Source organism: Ictidomys tridecemlineatus, chromosome 1, assembly GCF_052094955.1.
Source record: "Ictidomys tridecemlineatus isolate mIctTri1 chromosome 1, mIctTri1.hap1, whole genome shotgun sequence".
Taxonomy (NCBI): domain Eukaryota; kingdom Metazoa; phylum Chordata; class Mammalia; order Rodentia; family Sciuridae; genus Ictidomys; species Ictidomys tridecemlineatus.
In genome coordinates, this window is record NC_135477.1 from 222,696,521 (window position 1) to 222,714,620 (window position 18,100).

The 18,100-nt window shown below is 36.7% G+C and overlaps 1 protein-coding gene across 5 annotated transcripts in view; it reads left to right on the plus strand.

The window, feature by feature from the left end:
* Arl15 (ARF like GTPase 15) overlaps positions 1 to 17,855 on the plus strand; it is a 395,233-nt gene extending 377,378 nt beyond the window's left edge. For 4 of the 5 annotated variants that reach the window (XM_005319640.5, XM_078016420.1, XM_078016428.1 and 1 more), the window contains exon 5: positions 15,083 to 17,855. In XM_005319640.5, the coding sequence (XP_005319697.1) occupies positions 15,083 to 15,235 (153 nt within the window). In that variant the 3' untranslated portion in view covers positions 15,236 to 17,855. Of the gene's footprint in view, positions 1 to 210; positions 14,037 to 15,082 lie in introns of those variants that run through there. The other variant, XM_078016441.1, reaches the window with a different exon arrangement.
* The last annotated feature ends 245 nt before the right edge of the window (positions 17,856 to 18,100 follow it).

An 18,100-nucleotide genomic window follows, 5' to 3' on the forward strand; every position in this document is an offset into this window, starting at 1 on the left:
TATTTCTCAGTTGCCAGGATATTAGGCTCTTGGCTGTATTGCCAGAAGGAAAAGAAATTCTCTCCCCATGACTAGCAACATGGCACTTTGTTATTAGGCCACATGTTACCTGTCCCCCTTGCTCAGGTGTATTATTGGGGTGGTTGTCACCTTTTTCTGTTTCCCTGTTCCCAACTCTCCATGCTGTCCTGTTTTTCCTTTTCCTCCCAGTGTTTCCATGGTGGCTTCTTCCTGTAGCCAGAGGACAAACTGCTGACAGGAACATCCTTTGAATATCTCTGCATCTGGACAGAGTCATTGGCACCCTCCATTGGCGGCCAAGCAATGCGTATCTTGCCATATTTGTGTCTTCTGTTTAAGGCCCAGGGATTTGAATTGCTCCAACATCTAAATGTTGTCGTTGTTAAGACAGAGTGCTGCCATAGTACCACAAGGCCAATATTAAACATGTTTACTTGGGTCCATATATTCATATTTTGTTTTGTTACTATTATCATTGCTTTATCATGCCCAACAGCTACAAGATTGAGATGGGGAAATAGTGTTCAATACAAAAACCAAATAAAGTTGAAAACAAACTATTTTTAAAAATTATGTGTCATGGAAACTGAAAATCAGAGTGGTTATTTTATTTTCCCTATGTTGCACAAGTAGGAGGAAAAACTGCAGGGATGAACCTAGACTTGTCTGATATATCATTGTATTTTCACCTGTTTGATATTTTACCTGTTATCTTTTAAATAAAAAATGGGATGGGAACATCTACTATGTGGTGGGCATTGTTTAGATGTTTTACATGCAATTTTATTAATTTTATAATTCTTTTGAGAATGTGATAATATTTTTCTATAAGATGAGAATAAATGATAATAATTGTAAAAAAAAATTGTGTCCATAATAACCTTCAAACCATGTATATAAGTATATTTGTCCCTAATACTTTATTGAATCAGAGAATTCCTCAAATGGTTTATTGAAGTACCCTGGGGGGTACAAATAGTGAATAAGCAGACAGAATAGTTAGACCCAACCAAATCAGAATCATGTTCTCGTGGTTTTCCAGTCAGATAGAAATTCACTAAAGTGTAATAGCAAAGGCTGAATAGGAAGCATGATCAAAAACCTTATTTAAAATATGTGGTTGATTTCTTTTTACATAATTTTAGTTGTAGATGGACACAGTACCTTTAATTTTTTGTTTATTCATTCATTCATTCATTCATCCTTATGTGTTGCTGAAGATCAAACCCAGTGCCTCACACATGCTAGGCCAGTGCTCTACCAACAAGCTGTACAACCCCAGCCCTATGCAGTTGATTTTTAAGAAAACTCAAAATATGAAATCGAATCAGGAATTGTCATTCATGTGTCAGTTAACATCAAGTTACCTATATATAGTGTTTTATAAAGTAAATCTCTAGAGAATAAAGTTTGATGTTCACTCTGAGGCAGTGGTAGATTTGAGAAGTACCACACCCAGGGTCGTCGTCTTCTCAGCTGTTTTACAAAATCAAAGGCTATGATTAAAAAAAAACAAACAAACAAAAAAAAACAGTGCTTTCTTTAATACAAAAGCACCAGTTCTCAGTATTGGAATGTCTTGGGAGCCCATCCACTAATCCCAGTCAAGATTTTCAACAAGGCAAAGGAAAATAATCTAATTGTGTGGGTCCATCTCAGTTACTGACACAATTTATTGGTAATTGATGAATTGTCTTTCTTTTTGAAATCCCCCTTAACTCCATAAAATACAGAACTCATATTTTCAACCTGAACTTCATAATACCAGGCTGTCTGCCCCCAGTCCAGCCATTTCAATATGCCCAGTTAATGGCTATTAAGTTAAAAAAAAAAAAAAACAACTTAAAAGAATCAATTTCATGGTGAATGCATCTAGTTAAGCAAGCCATTTAAGCAACATTTTACTCGTGTGTAGCAGACCATTTTATAAGTTACTGATAGCTTTACAAGCCTGTGTTTCAGACAAGCTAATTGGTTGTCTCTGTTAGGTGTTTGGAGCTTTCACTCATTAACTTCCTTTCCTGTCTAGTACCTACTTGACCAGCTCCTATACATATAGGTAGGACTTTTAAATAACCACATTCTGTTGCCAGGACAAAATTTTTCATACATAGATTTCTTCCTCTTACCATATTTGCTTTCTTGAAATAAAGGTAAATCATGGAAGATAGAGAATCAAGTATGCTATCCTAAAGAGCATGGTACCAAAAATCAATGCTCTTTCCAAAGAGTGGAATGGAAATGATTACAGAAAGGAAGGAGTGAAAGAGGAGAAAATGATGTGCTGTGGAAGCCTGGCTGCCTCTGTAATTAATGACTATATTATAGATTGTTATTGAAAAGTCTGATGCCTGCACCTGCATGCAAAGACAAGAGTACTGAGGCTTCCCGTTTTGCGTGTGTCAGTGCTTTCCATTCTCTCAGATAAGAATTAGATGCTTTGTTTGGACACAGATTAAAGGAGTAACTCAAAACACAAGTGTCCTATGGATCTTGAGATTTCTGGAGTGGTTCTTTTCCAGGATAGGTTGTTTACTTTTCTGTTTGCAAAACAATTCATTGCAGCTGCCTGTAGGCATATGTGTAATAGAGTTTAAACCAATTAAACCTTCAGTTTTGAAACTGTTCATGAAATCCCATCTCCTGCATGAAACCTTGGCCTGATTAATTGGAAAGAGTGGTAACTTCTCTCCAGTATTCCATTTCTTTCTTTACTGACATTTTAATGTAGGATGAAATATGTTACCTATTTAGTTGCCTTTTTCATTATAACTTAGCTCTTTTAAATCTATTTCTAAAAAATAAATGAATAGGCTTTTTATGTATAGCATTATACTGGATACATAGAGAACACAAAATAAATTTTTTCATTGTCTGTGCCCTTGAAGAACAGAGGTCTCACACGCATGAAAGAACTAGAGAATAATTATCCAAATCTGGTTTATCCTATAATTAAAAATGGTTTTCACCACAGACTTGCAGAAATGCTTCATCCCCATTGAGGCTTAATATCCTAAGCAATTTATGCAATAATAATAATAGTAATTTTTTTAGTTGTAGATGGACACAATACCTTTATTTTATTCATTTATTTTTATATGGTACTGAGGATGAAACCGAGTGCCTCACATGTGCTAGGCAAGTGCTCTACCACTGACCCACAACCCCTGCCCTGCAATAATCATTTATAATGCCAGTTATCAGAACATAGTGGCTCATATAACTAAAAAGGTCATAGGTTACAGATATTTGGCACAGTTTTATCCAGAAGTGTATGCATTATTCATACCCACTTTTCTGTAGTTTCTTGGCTTTCTTCGTGTACCTGTGTCCTCAGAATTTATTTCTTAGGTTCTTTCCATTTGATAGTAGATGGCTCACTGCAGCTCCCAGGGCTGCCTCATTCAGCATTCATATCCTGCAGACATTACCTAGAAACCAAACTTCAACTCTCATGACCTTGTGAACTTCTGACTCCAGTTGGTCCATACTGCTAAGGGATCTTTCAACATGTGAACAAATAAATCCTCTTTATCATTTTAAGTCAGGTTCAATTGAGCATTCAATTTCATTCAACCTCAGGCATCTTCAGATATTCATAATTTGGTACTAAAAGTGGGATTTACAATAAATGATCTCCAAAATGAGGCACTGGTTAAAAAGTTGTATAGAGGAAAGAAATAAGGCGGACTCTTCTGCCTGTGACTTATCAAGTTCCAACTCCTCTTTTCTGAAAACCGATTTTATAATATTTTGCTTTTTTGTACCTTGATATCTGTCATCAACTCTTGTAACTATAAAGATAACCAAAATGTGAGACATACACAATCCAATTGGATTTTATTTTTACATTTGTAAGAGCTTCAGTCCTGCAAAATAAGAATAATAGGAGAAGATCTTAGAACACTATTAAATCAATTAACAAAGTAAAAGAGATTGGGACAGAATTGTATATAAGGGTGTGATAGTCAACAGAATGCCATTAAAATGAAATGATTCAACCTTAGGAAAGTAGGAAAAGCAAAACCAAACTAAACCCAAAGCAAGTGGAAGGAAAGACATGGTAAAGATGAGACTGGAAATAAATAAAAAGAGATCAGGAAAACAATAGAAAAAATAAAACCAAAAGTTAGTTTTTTAAAAAACAAAATTAATAAATATTTGGTCAACTAATAAAACTAATTTTAAAAAGGAAGCTCAATTACCAAAATGAGGTATAAAAGTGGAAAATCACTTCCAGTCTTACAATAAAAAGGATTGTAAGAAAATACAATGAAAAACTGTAGGCCGACAAACTAGATAACTTGGATTCAGTGTACATATTCCTATATTAAAAGTAACTCATCAAGAAATAGAAAGTCTGAATAGAACTATAACAAATAAAGACATTGAGTTAGTAATAAAAATACTTCCCAGAAGAAAAGCTCAGGTCCAGATCACTTTACTACTGACTTCTACAAACAGTTTAAAGAATTAACAGTCTGAACTATTCCAAAAAACAGATGAGGAAAGAATACATCTTCATTCTTTCCATGAGGCCAGGATTACTATGATACCAAAACCAGACAGGAAGAACACTATAAATATCCCTTGTGAATATAGTTACAAAAATCCCCAACAAATACCAATAAATAAATACAACAACATATAAAAAAAAAGGATTATACTTTTGGGGGTGGGTACCAGAGATTGAACTCAGAATCACTTGACCACTGAGCCATATCCCCAACCCTATTTTGTATTCCATTTAAAGACAAGAGTGTCTCACTGTATTTCTTAGCACTTCACTTTTGCTGAGGCTGGCTTTGAATTCACGATCCTCCTGCCTCAGCCTCCTGAGCCACTAGGATTCTGATTACAGGCGTGTATCACCATGCCCAAGTAGGATTATACTTTTGATGTTCAAGTGTGTTTTATCCCACGAATGCTGTTTCAACATACAAAACTGAATGAAATATGTAATGTTAATAGAATGTAGACAAAATACATATCTTAAAAGATAGAGCAGACGTGTTTAACAACCTAGAATTAATATATGACTCAGAAATTCCAATCTTAGATAAGAGTCAAGAGAAACAAAAACATGTTTTTACAAAAACTTAAATCTTAATAGAATGGGATGGGGTTGTGCCTCAGTGGTAGTGTACTTTCCTAGCACATGTGAGGCACTGGGTTTGTGAGGCACATATAGATAAATAAAATAAAGGTCCATTGACAACTAAAAAAAATATTTTTAAAAAATGTTAATAGCAGCATTATTCATAATAGCCAAAAAGTGGAGCTAACCCAAGTGTCCATCACCTGGTGAATGGATAAACAAAAGAGGGTATAGCAGTACAATGGAATATGGTTCGGCCATAATAAAGAATGAAGTACTCATACATATTCCAGTGCATGAACCTTAAAAAATCATTGTACTAAGTGAAAGAAGTCAAACACTAAAATTTGCATATTTATATGATCTCATTTTTACAAACTACCCAAAATAAGCAAATCTGTAGAGAAAGAAAGTAAATTGGTAGTTCCCACAGCCTGGTAGAAAATAAATTGGGGAGTGACTGTCAATAGTTAAGCAGCTTCATTTTTGAATGATGAAAATTTTCTGGAGTTGGATGGTAAAGATGGTTTCACAGTCCTGTGAATATGCTAAAAACAACTGAACTGTATACTTCTATGGGATGAATTTTTATAGCATGTAAATCATGTCAGGAAAAGAAAATGAAATATCTGTAAATCCAGATAGATAATAAAATATGTGTTGAAGAATTATAAAGTCCCTGAAGGGTGTGGTGGTGCACCTATGTAATCCTAGCTACTCAGGAGGCTGAGGCAGAAGGATTGCAAGTTCAAGTCCATCCTGGACAACTTGGTGAGACCTACCTCAAGATAAAAACAGCTGGGGATGCATATCAGTAATAGAGTGCTTACCGAGCATGCACAAACCCTAGGTTTAATGCCCCAATGCCACAAAAACAAAAATAAAGGAATTGTGAGGTCTAACCAAGTAATGGAAGTAGCGAAAGAAATTAGGATTCTAGGAGAGGGTGTCCACTTTTGTGAGTAAAGAGTGAAGTAGGTAATGGTAATGTGTATCTAGGAGAGAACAACTCCCTTTGAACCTTTGAAGAACATGAAGTTCTTGCAGTTACAGAAACTTTTTTTTTAAGGGCTCAATTTGTCAATGAGTGTCTCCAAAAATTTTAGTTAAAAACCAATTCAAGTTTAATGAAATGAGAACCTCATGCTGCATTTGGGATGAGAAACTGTTTCCTTAATGAAGAATATTTTTAACCCTGGAAGATTTAACATTAAGAGTATAAAAATAATAAAACATCAAACTCACATTTTTAATACTTTCAATTAAAGTATATGCTGGATGTAGGTCAACCAGATAAATTGCCATTTTGATTCTAATTTGAAATATGTGATTTCTGAATTGGTCTCTCCTTTGAAAGGTATGAGAATTTAAAATGTACTAGAATTTGAGAGCTATTGAATTTATAACTTTATTGGAAGAAACGTTTAAGAATTCTCAACTTCCTAAGGATGTTTTGATTATTAGACATGCTAAAATGCTTAAGAAGAAAATTAAATACATTAAATTTATAAATGGAGCTACAAAATGTTTTGGTGATTAAATAAACTTAGTTCATAAATGGATCTAAAGAGTATCAGATGGGCTGGAGTAGAGTTTAGTTGGTATAGTGTTTGCTAAGCATATGCATGAGGCCCTGGGTTCAATGCCCAATACTGAGAGGAGAAATTATATACATATCAAAGGCACCCAGAATGGAATTGTTAAAATCTAAAAGAAATATAAATAGAACATTAAAATTCTTAAGTTGAGTATTAAAGCTTCAGCAAAAGCTAGGCTTTTAAGAACTTTTTTTAAATGTATCTTTTTTTTTAGTTGTAGGTGGACAAAATATCTTTATTTTTTTTATTTATATGTGGTGATGAGGATCGAACCCAGGGCCTCACACACGCTAGGCAAGCACTCTACCACTGAGCCACAATCCCAGCCCGAGGCTTTTAAGAATTTAATAAACTGTATATTTTTTTCTGAAACTGCAAACTAAGTATTCCTGTATACCAAACATCTCTTTAAGGACACCAAAAACCTCAGACTGACATGTCACAGACCATGTTATCTCATGGAGTGAGACTTGGTGGGAAAACTTCTATGCCCAGCTAGTTCTTGTGGCCTTTAGAAAGTCTATACAAAATAAAAACAGGCAAAACAGAGAGAAGAAATAAAATATGGCTTTGCTGAGAGATGACCCTTCTGCGTGCTAGACTACAGTTTAAGCATCTGAAATCATAACTGGAGCCTAGCCAAGTTGCAAAAGCCAAATTCTCTATCCTACTAAAATGTGAGCCAAGCAAGAAAGAGATGGTCTAACATGTTGAGGTCAAACTGAGTCCCGGAAAGCGTGATGCCTCAGACCCCTCCCAAACACTCTGTGACTCCCTGCTAGACAAAATAGAAAGTTGCAAAATGCCAGAGGCTGGCAATATTTTTTTTCTGTAAAAGACTAAATAATAAATATTCTAGGCTCTGTGGGACATACCATGTCTGTGGCAATTACTCAACTTTGCTATTGTGGCGTGAAAACAGCCATAGATAATACTTAAGTGAATGCGTGTGCTGTCTTCTATTAAAACTTTATTTACAGGGAATTTATGGTGCATGGGTATCATGGAAGCAACCCACAAAGGCCACTGTGACTGAGGTTCCTTCTAATTTTTAAGTTTCTTCTATACCATTAGGACCTCCTCTTGAGGTGACAGAAAGACTCTGGCTGGGTCTTAAAAGATGAGAGAATATTTGTAGGCTTCTCCTTACAATCTGTAGATGGAGGAGTTTTGAGTTTGAAACAAGAGTTGGAGCAAAGGCCTGCAGGCAAGAACCTCCCCTAGCTGTAGAGGCCTGGAGCACATAAGTGGAGTGGTACAGACACTGGGTATCTTCCATCAGTTCCTGAAGATAGGATCATCCATACCTGATTGCAATTCTCAGTTGTCTGATAAGCAAGCTTTTTGAATAGAGAAATAAAATAAGCCCCCGAGATGTACCCCAAAAATACACACACACACACACACACACATATATATATATATATATATATATAGAGAGAGAGAGAGAGAGAGAGAGAGAGAGATGTAATTTTTTCCTTATCTCTAAAAAAAAGCAAAAATAGGAGTGCTTATTAGATCCTAAGTTCCACCACCAAAGCAAATGGCATCATTTCGTTTGCTGTGAGGAATTTCCCAATACAATGGGAAAATAGGTTTCTTTTTAATTATTTTCAAAACGTATAACATTCTATACACGTTGGAGGTTACTGACTGGGAAAGAAGACTAGTAATAAGGATGAGACTTAATCCCAGGTAATAACCTGCAGTCATTGTCTGATTTTTAATCAATCCAAAGTCAGGAAGACTGCACTGAACTTTCGTTTCCTCAAGAAAGGAGCCATGCTGTGGAAAGTATGCTTTTTACATTATACACCATCCTTGAAATCAAGCATCCGTTATAAATAGGCACTCCCAAAGTGATGGTATAATATTGGTTAATGTCACATAGTCATTTTCTGGTCCATATTAGTAGTACTCACTAAAAAGTAAATAACATCCATTCTTTGGAACTGTAGCATATTGGTTTTATTTGTGTTATTTATTTGTGTCTTTAATGACATATTTAGTACCTTTCTAAGGATTTCAAAATCCTGCAAGCAGTACAATGAAAAGGGGAACAGCTGGTGCTTCTCTCTAGACGAACCTTTCTTTGAACAAGCTGCCAAGAATGCACTCTGAAGAATCTTAATGATGTCCTGCCACTCTATCTCCAGGCCTGTCCTGGAGCCGTGGCGTGGGCAAAGTTCTCTCTGACTTTGGTGAAGGTTACCAAGTTAAGCCTGCTCCAGGAGCTTCCATAATTAAGGCAGCAAACACAGACAAGATTTGTACACTCAGTGGTGTGTAGTAAATGTTTAACAAGCAACTCTCTGGAAAGAGAATAGAACTGGTCAGATGCACTTGCAGATTTTTGTGGTGTAAATACTCCAAACCATGGCTGATTTCATGACTTAGATAATTTGACATCATTTTGCCTGGACTTGGAAAGAGAATAGCGTGCACAATCAACTATTGGTAGCCCATGTCAGGTGGCCCCAGCATGCACCAAGAAGTATTTCAATACAAATATTTCCCCCAGAAGGACAGGTTAATATAATAGCCGTATTTGCTCCAGAGATTAAAGAAAGAAGTAAGGATGTAGTCAGGAAAGGCACACTTCCTTTTAATAAAATTCCACAGTCAATTTATACTCTCTTGGCATCCTGTGAATTGGCACCAACACCACACTTTTACCAGTTTAAAACCAATATGAGCTTATCTTAAAGACCATTATTCATACAGTTCTTTGAAAAGTACAAGCTAGACAGTGGAAACTTTGTGGGTTTAAAATTATAAGAAAGGGCTGGGTTGTAACATAATGGTAGAGTGCTTGCCTAGGAGGCCCTGGGTTCAAGCCCTAGCACCACAAAATATAAAACAGAATTAAAGAAAATAATGATGGGCTCAAGATTGTTGCTTAAGCCACATTCCTTTGAATTCAACTCTGCCTTCTACTTACCAAGTTCCATGATGGCAGTTCATTTTCTCGACTTTCTGTGTTGTTTGAGATACTCACCTCCTGGTGACCCATCATGTGGGTTTGAAGGAGCTTGTGTCATCAGCCTTCATGAGACCGAATCCCTTTCCCAGAGATGAAGAAAGAACATGCCTTTATTTCTGAAGTTTTTTTTTTTTTTTTTAGCAGCCCTATGTCAAAATTTTTATTTATTCAAATTGAGTTCCAGGTTGTAAGAACTATTCTAAATAACCCTGTCCCTCTTCATTGGAATCAGTTGGTTGGGTTACTTCCAGTCAAAGTATCTAGGGTACTAGAAATGAGTAAAAATGCTCTTAGTAAATTACATTGTACTGAATGACCTTTTGTGGTCACTAAAAAGCCCCAGAGGGAAATTTAACTGTATAATATAAATGATGAGGACAGTGTTCTGGTCAGGCTGCTGTTATTTCTGTCTGGATTTTTTCTATTATGTCCACATCACTGGAAGCCCATACACTGGCTCATGGAGGCTGGCACAGGTAGCTCCTCCCTGCTGCCTCCACACACTCAGCATAGTCCTCTTCAAGGGGTGCTGATGGCATGAGTGAAACTATGGGGGGGTCCAACCTTCAAGTGATAGTTTACAAAATGAACAGACTGATCCCCACCCACCATAATCCATTAACAACCACCTTCAAGCTTAAGAAGAGTCAGTTATAATCTTCTAGTTTTTGACCAAGGAAGCATGTGTGTTATTCATAGATGGGGATCTAGGGAAGGATGGGGAAGTATTCAGATTCCACCGGAGCCCAGACAAAGGCAAGAGGTACCTGCATTTCACATGGGCTAGAGCAGCAGTTCCCCACAGGGCAGGACCACCCAGGTGATGATTGGAACCCAGGAAAGATGGAACATTTTTAGTTTTATCAATTACTGATGGATGCTAATGGCATTTAGTTTCCTAGGACTCTGAGTGACATGAACTATAATGAGGGATGAGCCACCTGTGCCAGCCCCCATGAGCCAATGTATGGGCCAAGTCCCACATAATAAAAAACTGTCATATATTCTGACTCATTTTTAACTGTCTTACCATACTTTCGTGAGGATCAAAACTCTATTTATAAATATCCAAGCTTAGAACCTAACTATTTCACATAAAATCGCTGAATAAAACCTTTCTGGAGTGTTCTCCACCCTCCCCCACACTGTCCAAGGTGCTTAAAGGAAAACCAGGTCACCCCTGGCCCCACATTATTTACATGATTTAATAACAAAAACAGAAAAAAATGGGCTGGGGTTGTTGCTCAGTAATAGAGCACTTGCCTAGCATGTGTGAGGCACTGGATTTGATCCTCAGCACCACATATAAATAAATAAAATAAAGGTCTGTCAACATCTAAAATAAAAATATTTTTTAAAAAACAGAAAAAATAAGTAACTTATGTCATAAATAAAATCAGTTTTGCAGGTTTTTAAAAAGGAAAGAGCTATTATTACAGTTCAGAAATTATTTATGTGCTTTCTAAAAATTTAGTCCTACTGGGTTGACAAGAATTGAAAGTAAAATTTTTGAAACTGAAGTGAGGTCAAGACAGGAAATCAGTTAGCATCCTTCAGATCCCCTTAGCGATCATGTAGCTAGGAAAGGCTTATCTTATGATTTCACTACTCAAGGAAGCATAAAGGACATGTCCTACCCAGTGAGTGGGTCTCCTGTGATCTGAAACGTTTCCCCAGTTTAACAGCTGCTACAGACATTAGCAACAAAGAGATGGTCCCAATTCTTCTTTGCGCTATTGAGACTTTACAGCCGAGGTGATGTGTCGATCCTGGGATACAGCAACGCAGATCACCCTGCAGTGGCAAGAGTGAAGAGCTCTGATGACATAGCTAAAATAGGTTGGCTACTGATGGTGGCTTTGTTTTCCCATCTCTAGGGTGGACACATGGCCACTAACAAATGCCCACACTCTGGGTATCCTGAAAATAGCCAGATGACCACAGGTTGCCAGGCAGCTGTATTCTGATGTCATTCCCCCAAGTGTTTTCTCCAAAAGCCAAAGCGAAACATTCACCAGCTCCTCATTCCAGCAGTTTTCAGTTAACCATGACATTTAAGCAGCTGATAAAGTATTCACAAGACTTAAGTTCATTTTCTCTTAAGTCATCTTTAAAATTTTTATCTCGATGAGAAAATGACCTTCAAAAATTAAGTCCATCATGAAAAATAAATCCTTGCATCACAGGCAGGTTTTTTTAAATTTTAATTTTAAAAGCAATTTCAGATTTAAGCGTATTATCTATATCTATCAAACCTAAGCACCTTTCTTTATAATTATTCACCAACATCTACAAGGACAGAAAAGTAAATGATAGACAAAGTCAGAGTAACCATACTAGGAAAGTATAATCTGAAGCTAGGATAAATATAAGAAAACAAAACAAAAACATTATCCTAAAAAAAAAAGAAAAAAGAAAAATCAAAGTTAGAACTTGAAGTCTTCCCCATTCTCTTTCTTATGCTGAGTTGACCTGTATAGAAACGGGGAATGCCAGGCTACATTCAGCAGCACCCACTGTCCTTTGATCATGGGTGGAGTGCCCAATCTTGTTTTTAAATTGATAGTATAAATTGCACGGAATCCTTTGGATACTAATGGGGTGAATATGGCAGGTTAGGTACCCACGTAGGTTACAAATCTGAAAATCTCAAGTTACCCAGCGATATTTGTCAGCTTAACGCCACCAGGCTTCTTTATCTGGTGACCACCCTGTCATCACAGCTTTCATTTCCTTCTCATGTTTTGTATTCAGCAGAGCAACTCCTGGGGCATATCTGCCTTCGGACATCTTCATTTTCTTCCAAGTGAGGCTACAGGAATGTATTTTCAGTTGCTTAGAAACAAATCTATCTAATGGGTAGCTACTCCTCATGGGTTTTTGTTGTTGTTCTTGTTCTTGTTCTTGTTTTTTGTTTTTTGGGTTTTTTTTTTTTGCATCTAGTCAGTTATGCAAAATATCGTGAATTGCTACTATTTTTAAAATCCAACATTGTTTTCAAATTAGCTGTGAATGTGCTGCCAGCATCAATTCTGTGTCATTTTGAAATGAACCACTGGAAGAAGTATTGTTAGTAAAATACACTTACTGGCTTGGTGCTTTCTTTAATTTTAATATTATTGAATTTCTTGTGACTGGCACTCTTCCCAGTTATTAGTAACATTTAAAATGCTGTCCTTTTGTATTTGAGGTTATAAAATGTGGCATAGGTACAACTTCCTTCAGATTTAGGACATTACATGATGTCCTTTGTTTGATGAGAAGTATTATTGATTAAAAAATACCAGAATGCCTTAGAAGCACAGCAGTCCCCGTTCCTGCACTCAGTGATATAGTCTGAAGCCTCACTTTTTGAGAGAAGCAAGAAAATTCACATCTCCCATTTACATCCTCAGGAGCCCACTCCCCTTTCTTGCAGTGAACTTAGCCACAGTTGCCTACCTGCCTCCACCCCCCTGCTCATCACCCCCTGCTGCTGGCAGAAGGCCATCAGCTGACCGGCAAGTTCCTCCCTCTGTGGGACAGAATTGGTCTCTGATACTAGTCATTGCACAAGTAGTTTCAAATTTTCTTGGAGGTAAATTGTTTTCCACACCCTAATGAAAAGAAACTGGAAAAATGGAGTTTTTATTTTTAATAAATGAGAATTCTCTGGCTGGGATGGCTCAGTGATAGAGCACTTGCCTAGCACATATGAGGCCCTGGGTTCGATCCTCAGCACCACATATAAATAAGTAAATTAAGGTATGGTGTCCATCTACAACAACAAAAAAAATAAATGAGAATTCTCCTAACAAGGTGATTTGTAAAATACACGGGGCAAAAAAAAATTGTGATGGGATTCTTAGTACTCTCCAGAATCAGAATCAGATTGATCATGTTTCTTCAATTCTCAGATATTCTTTTTTCCTAGAATTAGTATTTATTGTGAATTTGTTGGCATTTATAAGATGACTTTTGGGACACACTTGAACTATAAAATGTTAGCATTTTCTCACTCCTAAATTAGCATAAAAATTTGGTATTTCTTATATATATCTTCTTGCTCATATGAAAAAATATACAGACATATTAATGCCAGCTTGGGTGATGTATCTTTACCATTGACATTTGTTCTTGCAATGGTACAAGCAAAATGATATCACATGAGAATGGCCTAAGACTGATCCACTTTTTCTGGGTCATGCGTTGACTCAAGTAAGACACTGGAATTTTCCATGGCATGTGGGATTTAATGGGATTATTTGATCAAGAATGTCTTTGAACAGTATCTTTTCTGCTGTTGCTACTTGACTGTAATTTATCTTATTAAACCTTGCTGGGCAGTAAGTGCAAAGTTCTGTCCTGTGTGATTGGTGTGTGTGAATGAGGAGCTTCATGAGCTCTGTACTTGGTCAGACACTTTGGGAGAACCCCATCAATCCTTCTGGAACTCCTAACAATTGGATATTGATTTAGTCATAAGTTGGTAATGGTAGATGCTATTAGTCAATATCCTAGCCAAGACAGTAAGAGTTACTTCTGACTGGATTGTTGATGGGCCTTTATTTTATTCTATATGTGGTGCTTAGAATCGAACCAAGTGCCTTACACATGCTAGGCAAGTGCTGTACCACTGAGCCACAACCCCAGCCTGTCACTGGTTATTAACTGAAAAGTTTTTAAGATAGCAAATATGTCACCTCTGTAACGTTGTAAAGTTTTGACTTTTCCCTCCCAGTAAGTTCAGAACTCACAGAAAAAAGGTTGGGAGACTCAATGCATGTATGTAAATGTATGTTAAAAAATATTTTTTTTTCTTGCACATGCATGCACACTCTATTTCTGAACTCTTTCCTAAAAAACTCTTTCATAGATCTCAGCAGTAGACAATGCAAATTTGAGAGGAGAGAACAAGATGGTTTAAATTAGTTTTTGTTATTGTTGTTTATGTCCTTGATGGCCAAAATTATCTCGAGTAATTGATACAGTACATACTATAGGTTGTCACCAATTTAATAATGTGCCAAGGTGAGAGTAAAAACTGCTCTGCTACCAATATTTTGGTGAAATGGAGCCTTCTTGGTGCCTGCAGTGTATTTTGTCTTGTGCCACAGTGCATATAATTCTTTCTCAGACTTCTGCAGACCTCCCATGCTGTTGTGTGTATGGATGGAATGGTGTCTTGCAAGCAGGTCACCCACCCCTAAAGAAAACACTCTCAGGTCACATCATATAACCCCTGTTACAACAACAGCTGTGGGCAGGGTTCTAGAAAGTCCTAGACATCTCAATTCCTGTAAATTCTTCTTGAAATTCCCTCATTTCATCACTCCAAATTTCGGTATGAGAAAGTGTTGGATATAATCAATAACATCTTTATCTCTATTTTCCCCCCTTAAGATCAAAAAGTATTTTGAACTTGAACCACTTGCTCGTGGAAAACGCTGGATTCTGCAGCCCTGCTCGCTGGATGACATGGATGCACTGAAAGACAGCTTCTCTCAGCTGATACATTTGTTAGAAGAAAAGGACCACGAAGCTATGAGAATGTGAAACCTGGCAAAGAAATCGGGTTCCCACAAGGCCTTGAACCTCCCATGTTAGTGTCTCATTTTAATTCTGTTTTGGTATCAAGACTATCATGACTTCAGTCTCTGTTTTCCTTTAGTTATTTCAGACTCTCATCTTTCAAAGTGAATATTATGTAAGTCAGGTGAATTATCATCGGCATTAACGACAAGTACACACTACTGAGAGAATTTATTCTCTGTTTACCACTAATTATCTTCACCGCATGTCTCCTCCTTCTGTTGTTCTAAGCATCTCTTCTATACTTTGTGCTAAAATGGATGAAATTCATGGCTCACAGAAATCAAATCCCTTGTGAAGAACTCAGAAAGACTCAACAGTACCTTGACTAATTTTCCCTGGGCTTGGGAGTGGAAGATTGTGTACCCGGACCCCACAATATTATGTATGTCATTTTCAAGATCTCTGGGGGTTGAGTTTTCTTAATTTTTTTATCTTATTTTTATTTTTTAGGGTTTTTTTCTTTTTTGTATACCAACCTTATAGAATATGAGTGAAAAAAAAGAGTACCAAAAACTTTGATTAATCCTCTTATGAAAGAGTATCCTACCACAGGAAAATTAGGTTTGAAGAACTTAAAGACCAGATGCATAGTGTTTCCTTGATCTATCTGAGGTCACACTCCTTTTCCCCTTTTAAGAGCAAAAACACTGTTCTAGTTTTTGGGGGTTTTTTTGTTTTTGTTTTTGTTTTTTTTTGGTGGGTGTTTTAGGAAACTTAGGCACAATGCAAACGTCACTGATTGCATTTGGTCAAGTCCTCAAATGTTTTAGTGGAACAATCAGCCTCCATAAAGCCAAGCTGCAACGTAATGTAGTTATCTTTTTCTAAAAACCAGAAATGTTTGATTGAAATAGAGAAAATAATTTTTAAAAAATAAAAATTTTAAAACAGCCAAACAAAGCATAGTTTATACTGGTTAATGTTTAAGCTGGCAAAAATTTGAAGACAGATTCATCTGTGTATTTATTCATTATGTGCTAATATAGTTTAATGGAGTCTTTTAAAGCCTCCATCTAGTTAAAAGGTCTATCAGTATTTCTATTATAAACCTCTATTTTCAGGGGTTTCAATGTGCCCTTAAAATGTGCTGGGGCTGCAGCAGATAAATAATTTGAGGGCCTAGCTTCAGTCTTTGGAACGAATTTTTTTCACTTAATTTAAATGATAAAATTGCCTAGAGATAAATGTACAGTTTTAGTAAGGTTTAGCACCTTTGACCTTTTCTAAATCAGGAATAATCTATGGATATTGAAGTTCATAGATGAAATCTTCTTTGGCACATTTTGTAGACTTTTGACCATTGATTGAAATACTAAGTGGACAAATGATAGAAATCTGCTCCCTACACCTGAGCAATAAAAACATGTTTGTAATTTTTAGGCAGCATAGACCAATACCCAAATACCACTGACTCACGCTGTCTCACACAGTGACATAAAACCTCATAATTCTCCAGATGATATAGTTCAGACCCTTCACATCTTTCAGACACAGTTTTTGTTATTTGATCTTAGAAATAGATTTTACTGAAATCATTACCTTTGAAGCATCTAAAACTTCTTTTTGTTTTTTTTTTTTTTTTGGCATGGGTCAGAAAATATCCATAGTGACTTATATACAATTGTGTCTACATTATCCTGGAATATTTTTAGCACTGTGTAATAATCTCTGAGCAGCACAGAATTGATATTCCCATAACCAGTTACACAATTCCTGTTTTTATTTTGTCCTGTTGTGCTCATCTTCTCTGAAAAAAATAAATGATTATTAGGCCTTGCTTTCCCTGCAAGTTCATTAAATGTAAAATGTCGTCTCTTTAAGATACTGTGGCTGAGTGCTCCTAAGCCATCTGTTAAATGACTTCCCGTCGTCTGTGTGTGTTCATGTGCACGCCAGGGATGGGCCTCTCCTCAGACCCACGACTGTCTGTAGCATCTCAGCCGTCAGAATGAAAACATTATCAATCAGTACCCAACAACAGCTGTTTTTGACAAGTTTCTGTCTGACGCCTAATGCTTTACAACTGTCAATAAGGCTCCTTCTTTGTCTAGCAGGTTGGAGCTGGCCGTCTTGCTGCTTCAGTGTGGCATCCTGTCCTTGTAACCCTAGAATTTGCCATGTTTGGGAAATCCACCTGGGGGGAGGGGTGGGCCTGGGCGGGTGGGGGTGCTTGGGTTGGGGGTATATGTCCTATTCCTACTTTCCTGTAATGTGCCACAGGTGTCTTAGTTTGCATATTCAAATATTATATAGGAAAAACAGTCTGTTAGGTATTTCTTCACTTAGCTTCTTATTATATTTATGGAAGTTTCCAGTTTTTGTACCTTCTTAGTGAAAAAAAAAGCAGTTGCCTTTTTATAATGGCAATTAATTTATATAAAACTTTGTATCTACTGTAGTTTACAGTATTGGTTGCTAATTAACTGCCATATTGCCCTGTCTTTCTATTAAAGAATACTGTATCTATACTTAGAGGTTAACAGTTTCATGTGGACATTTGCCAGGCAAGAACTCGTATTGTCCGTGATTTATATATGATTTTCACTCTCTTCAAATGAAAATAAACGCTGAGTAGAACTGACGTTTCCAGACTGACTCCTTTCAGCTTTAGCATTTGGGAGTCGCAGACTTCTGTTTACATTTGTGTTGCCTGTTTAAGTCTTCAAAATAAGTTCTGCTGCTCTTGGGTCAAAACAAATGATTAATCCACATTTCTTTTGAAGCCATTGTGAAAGCCTCAACAGAAAGTCACAAGTGTCTTTTCCAGTTGGTTCAGTGGCTTCGGCAGCAGTTTACTCTCATGAGAGCTATTCCTGGGGAGTGAGT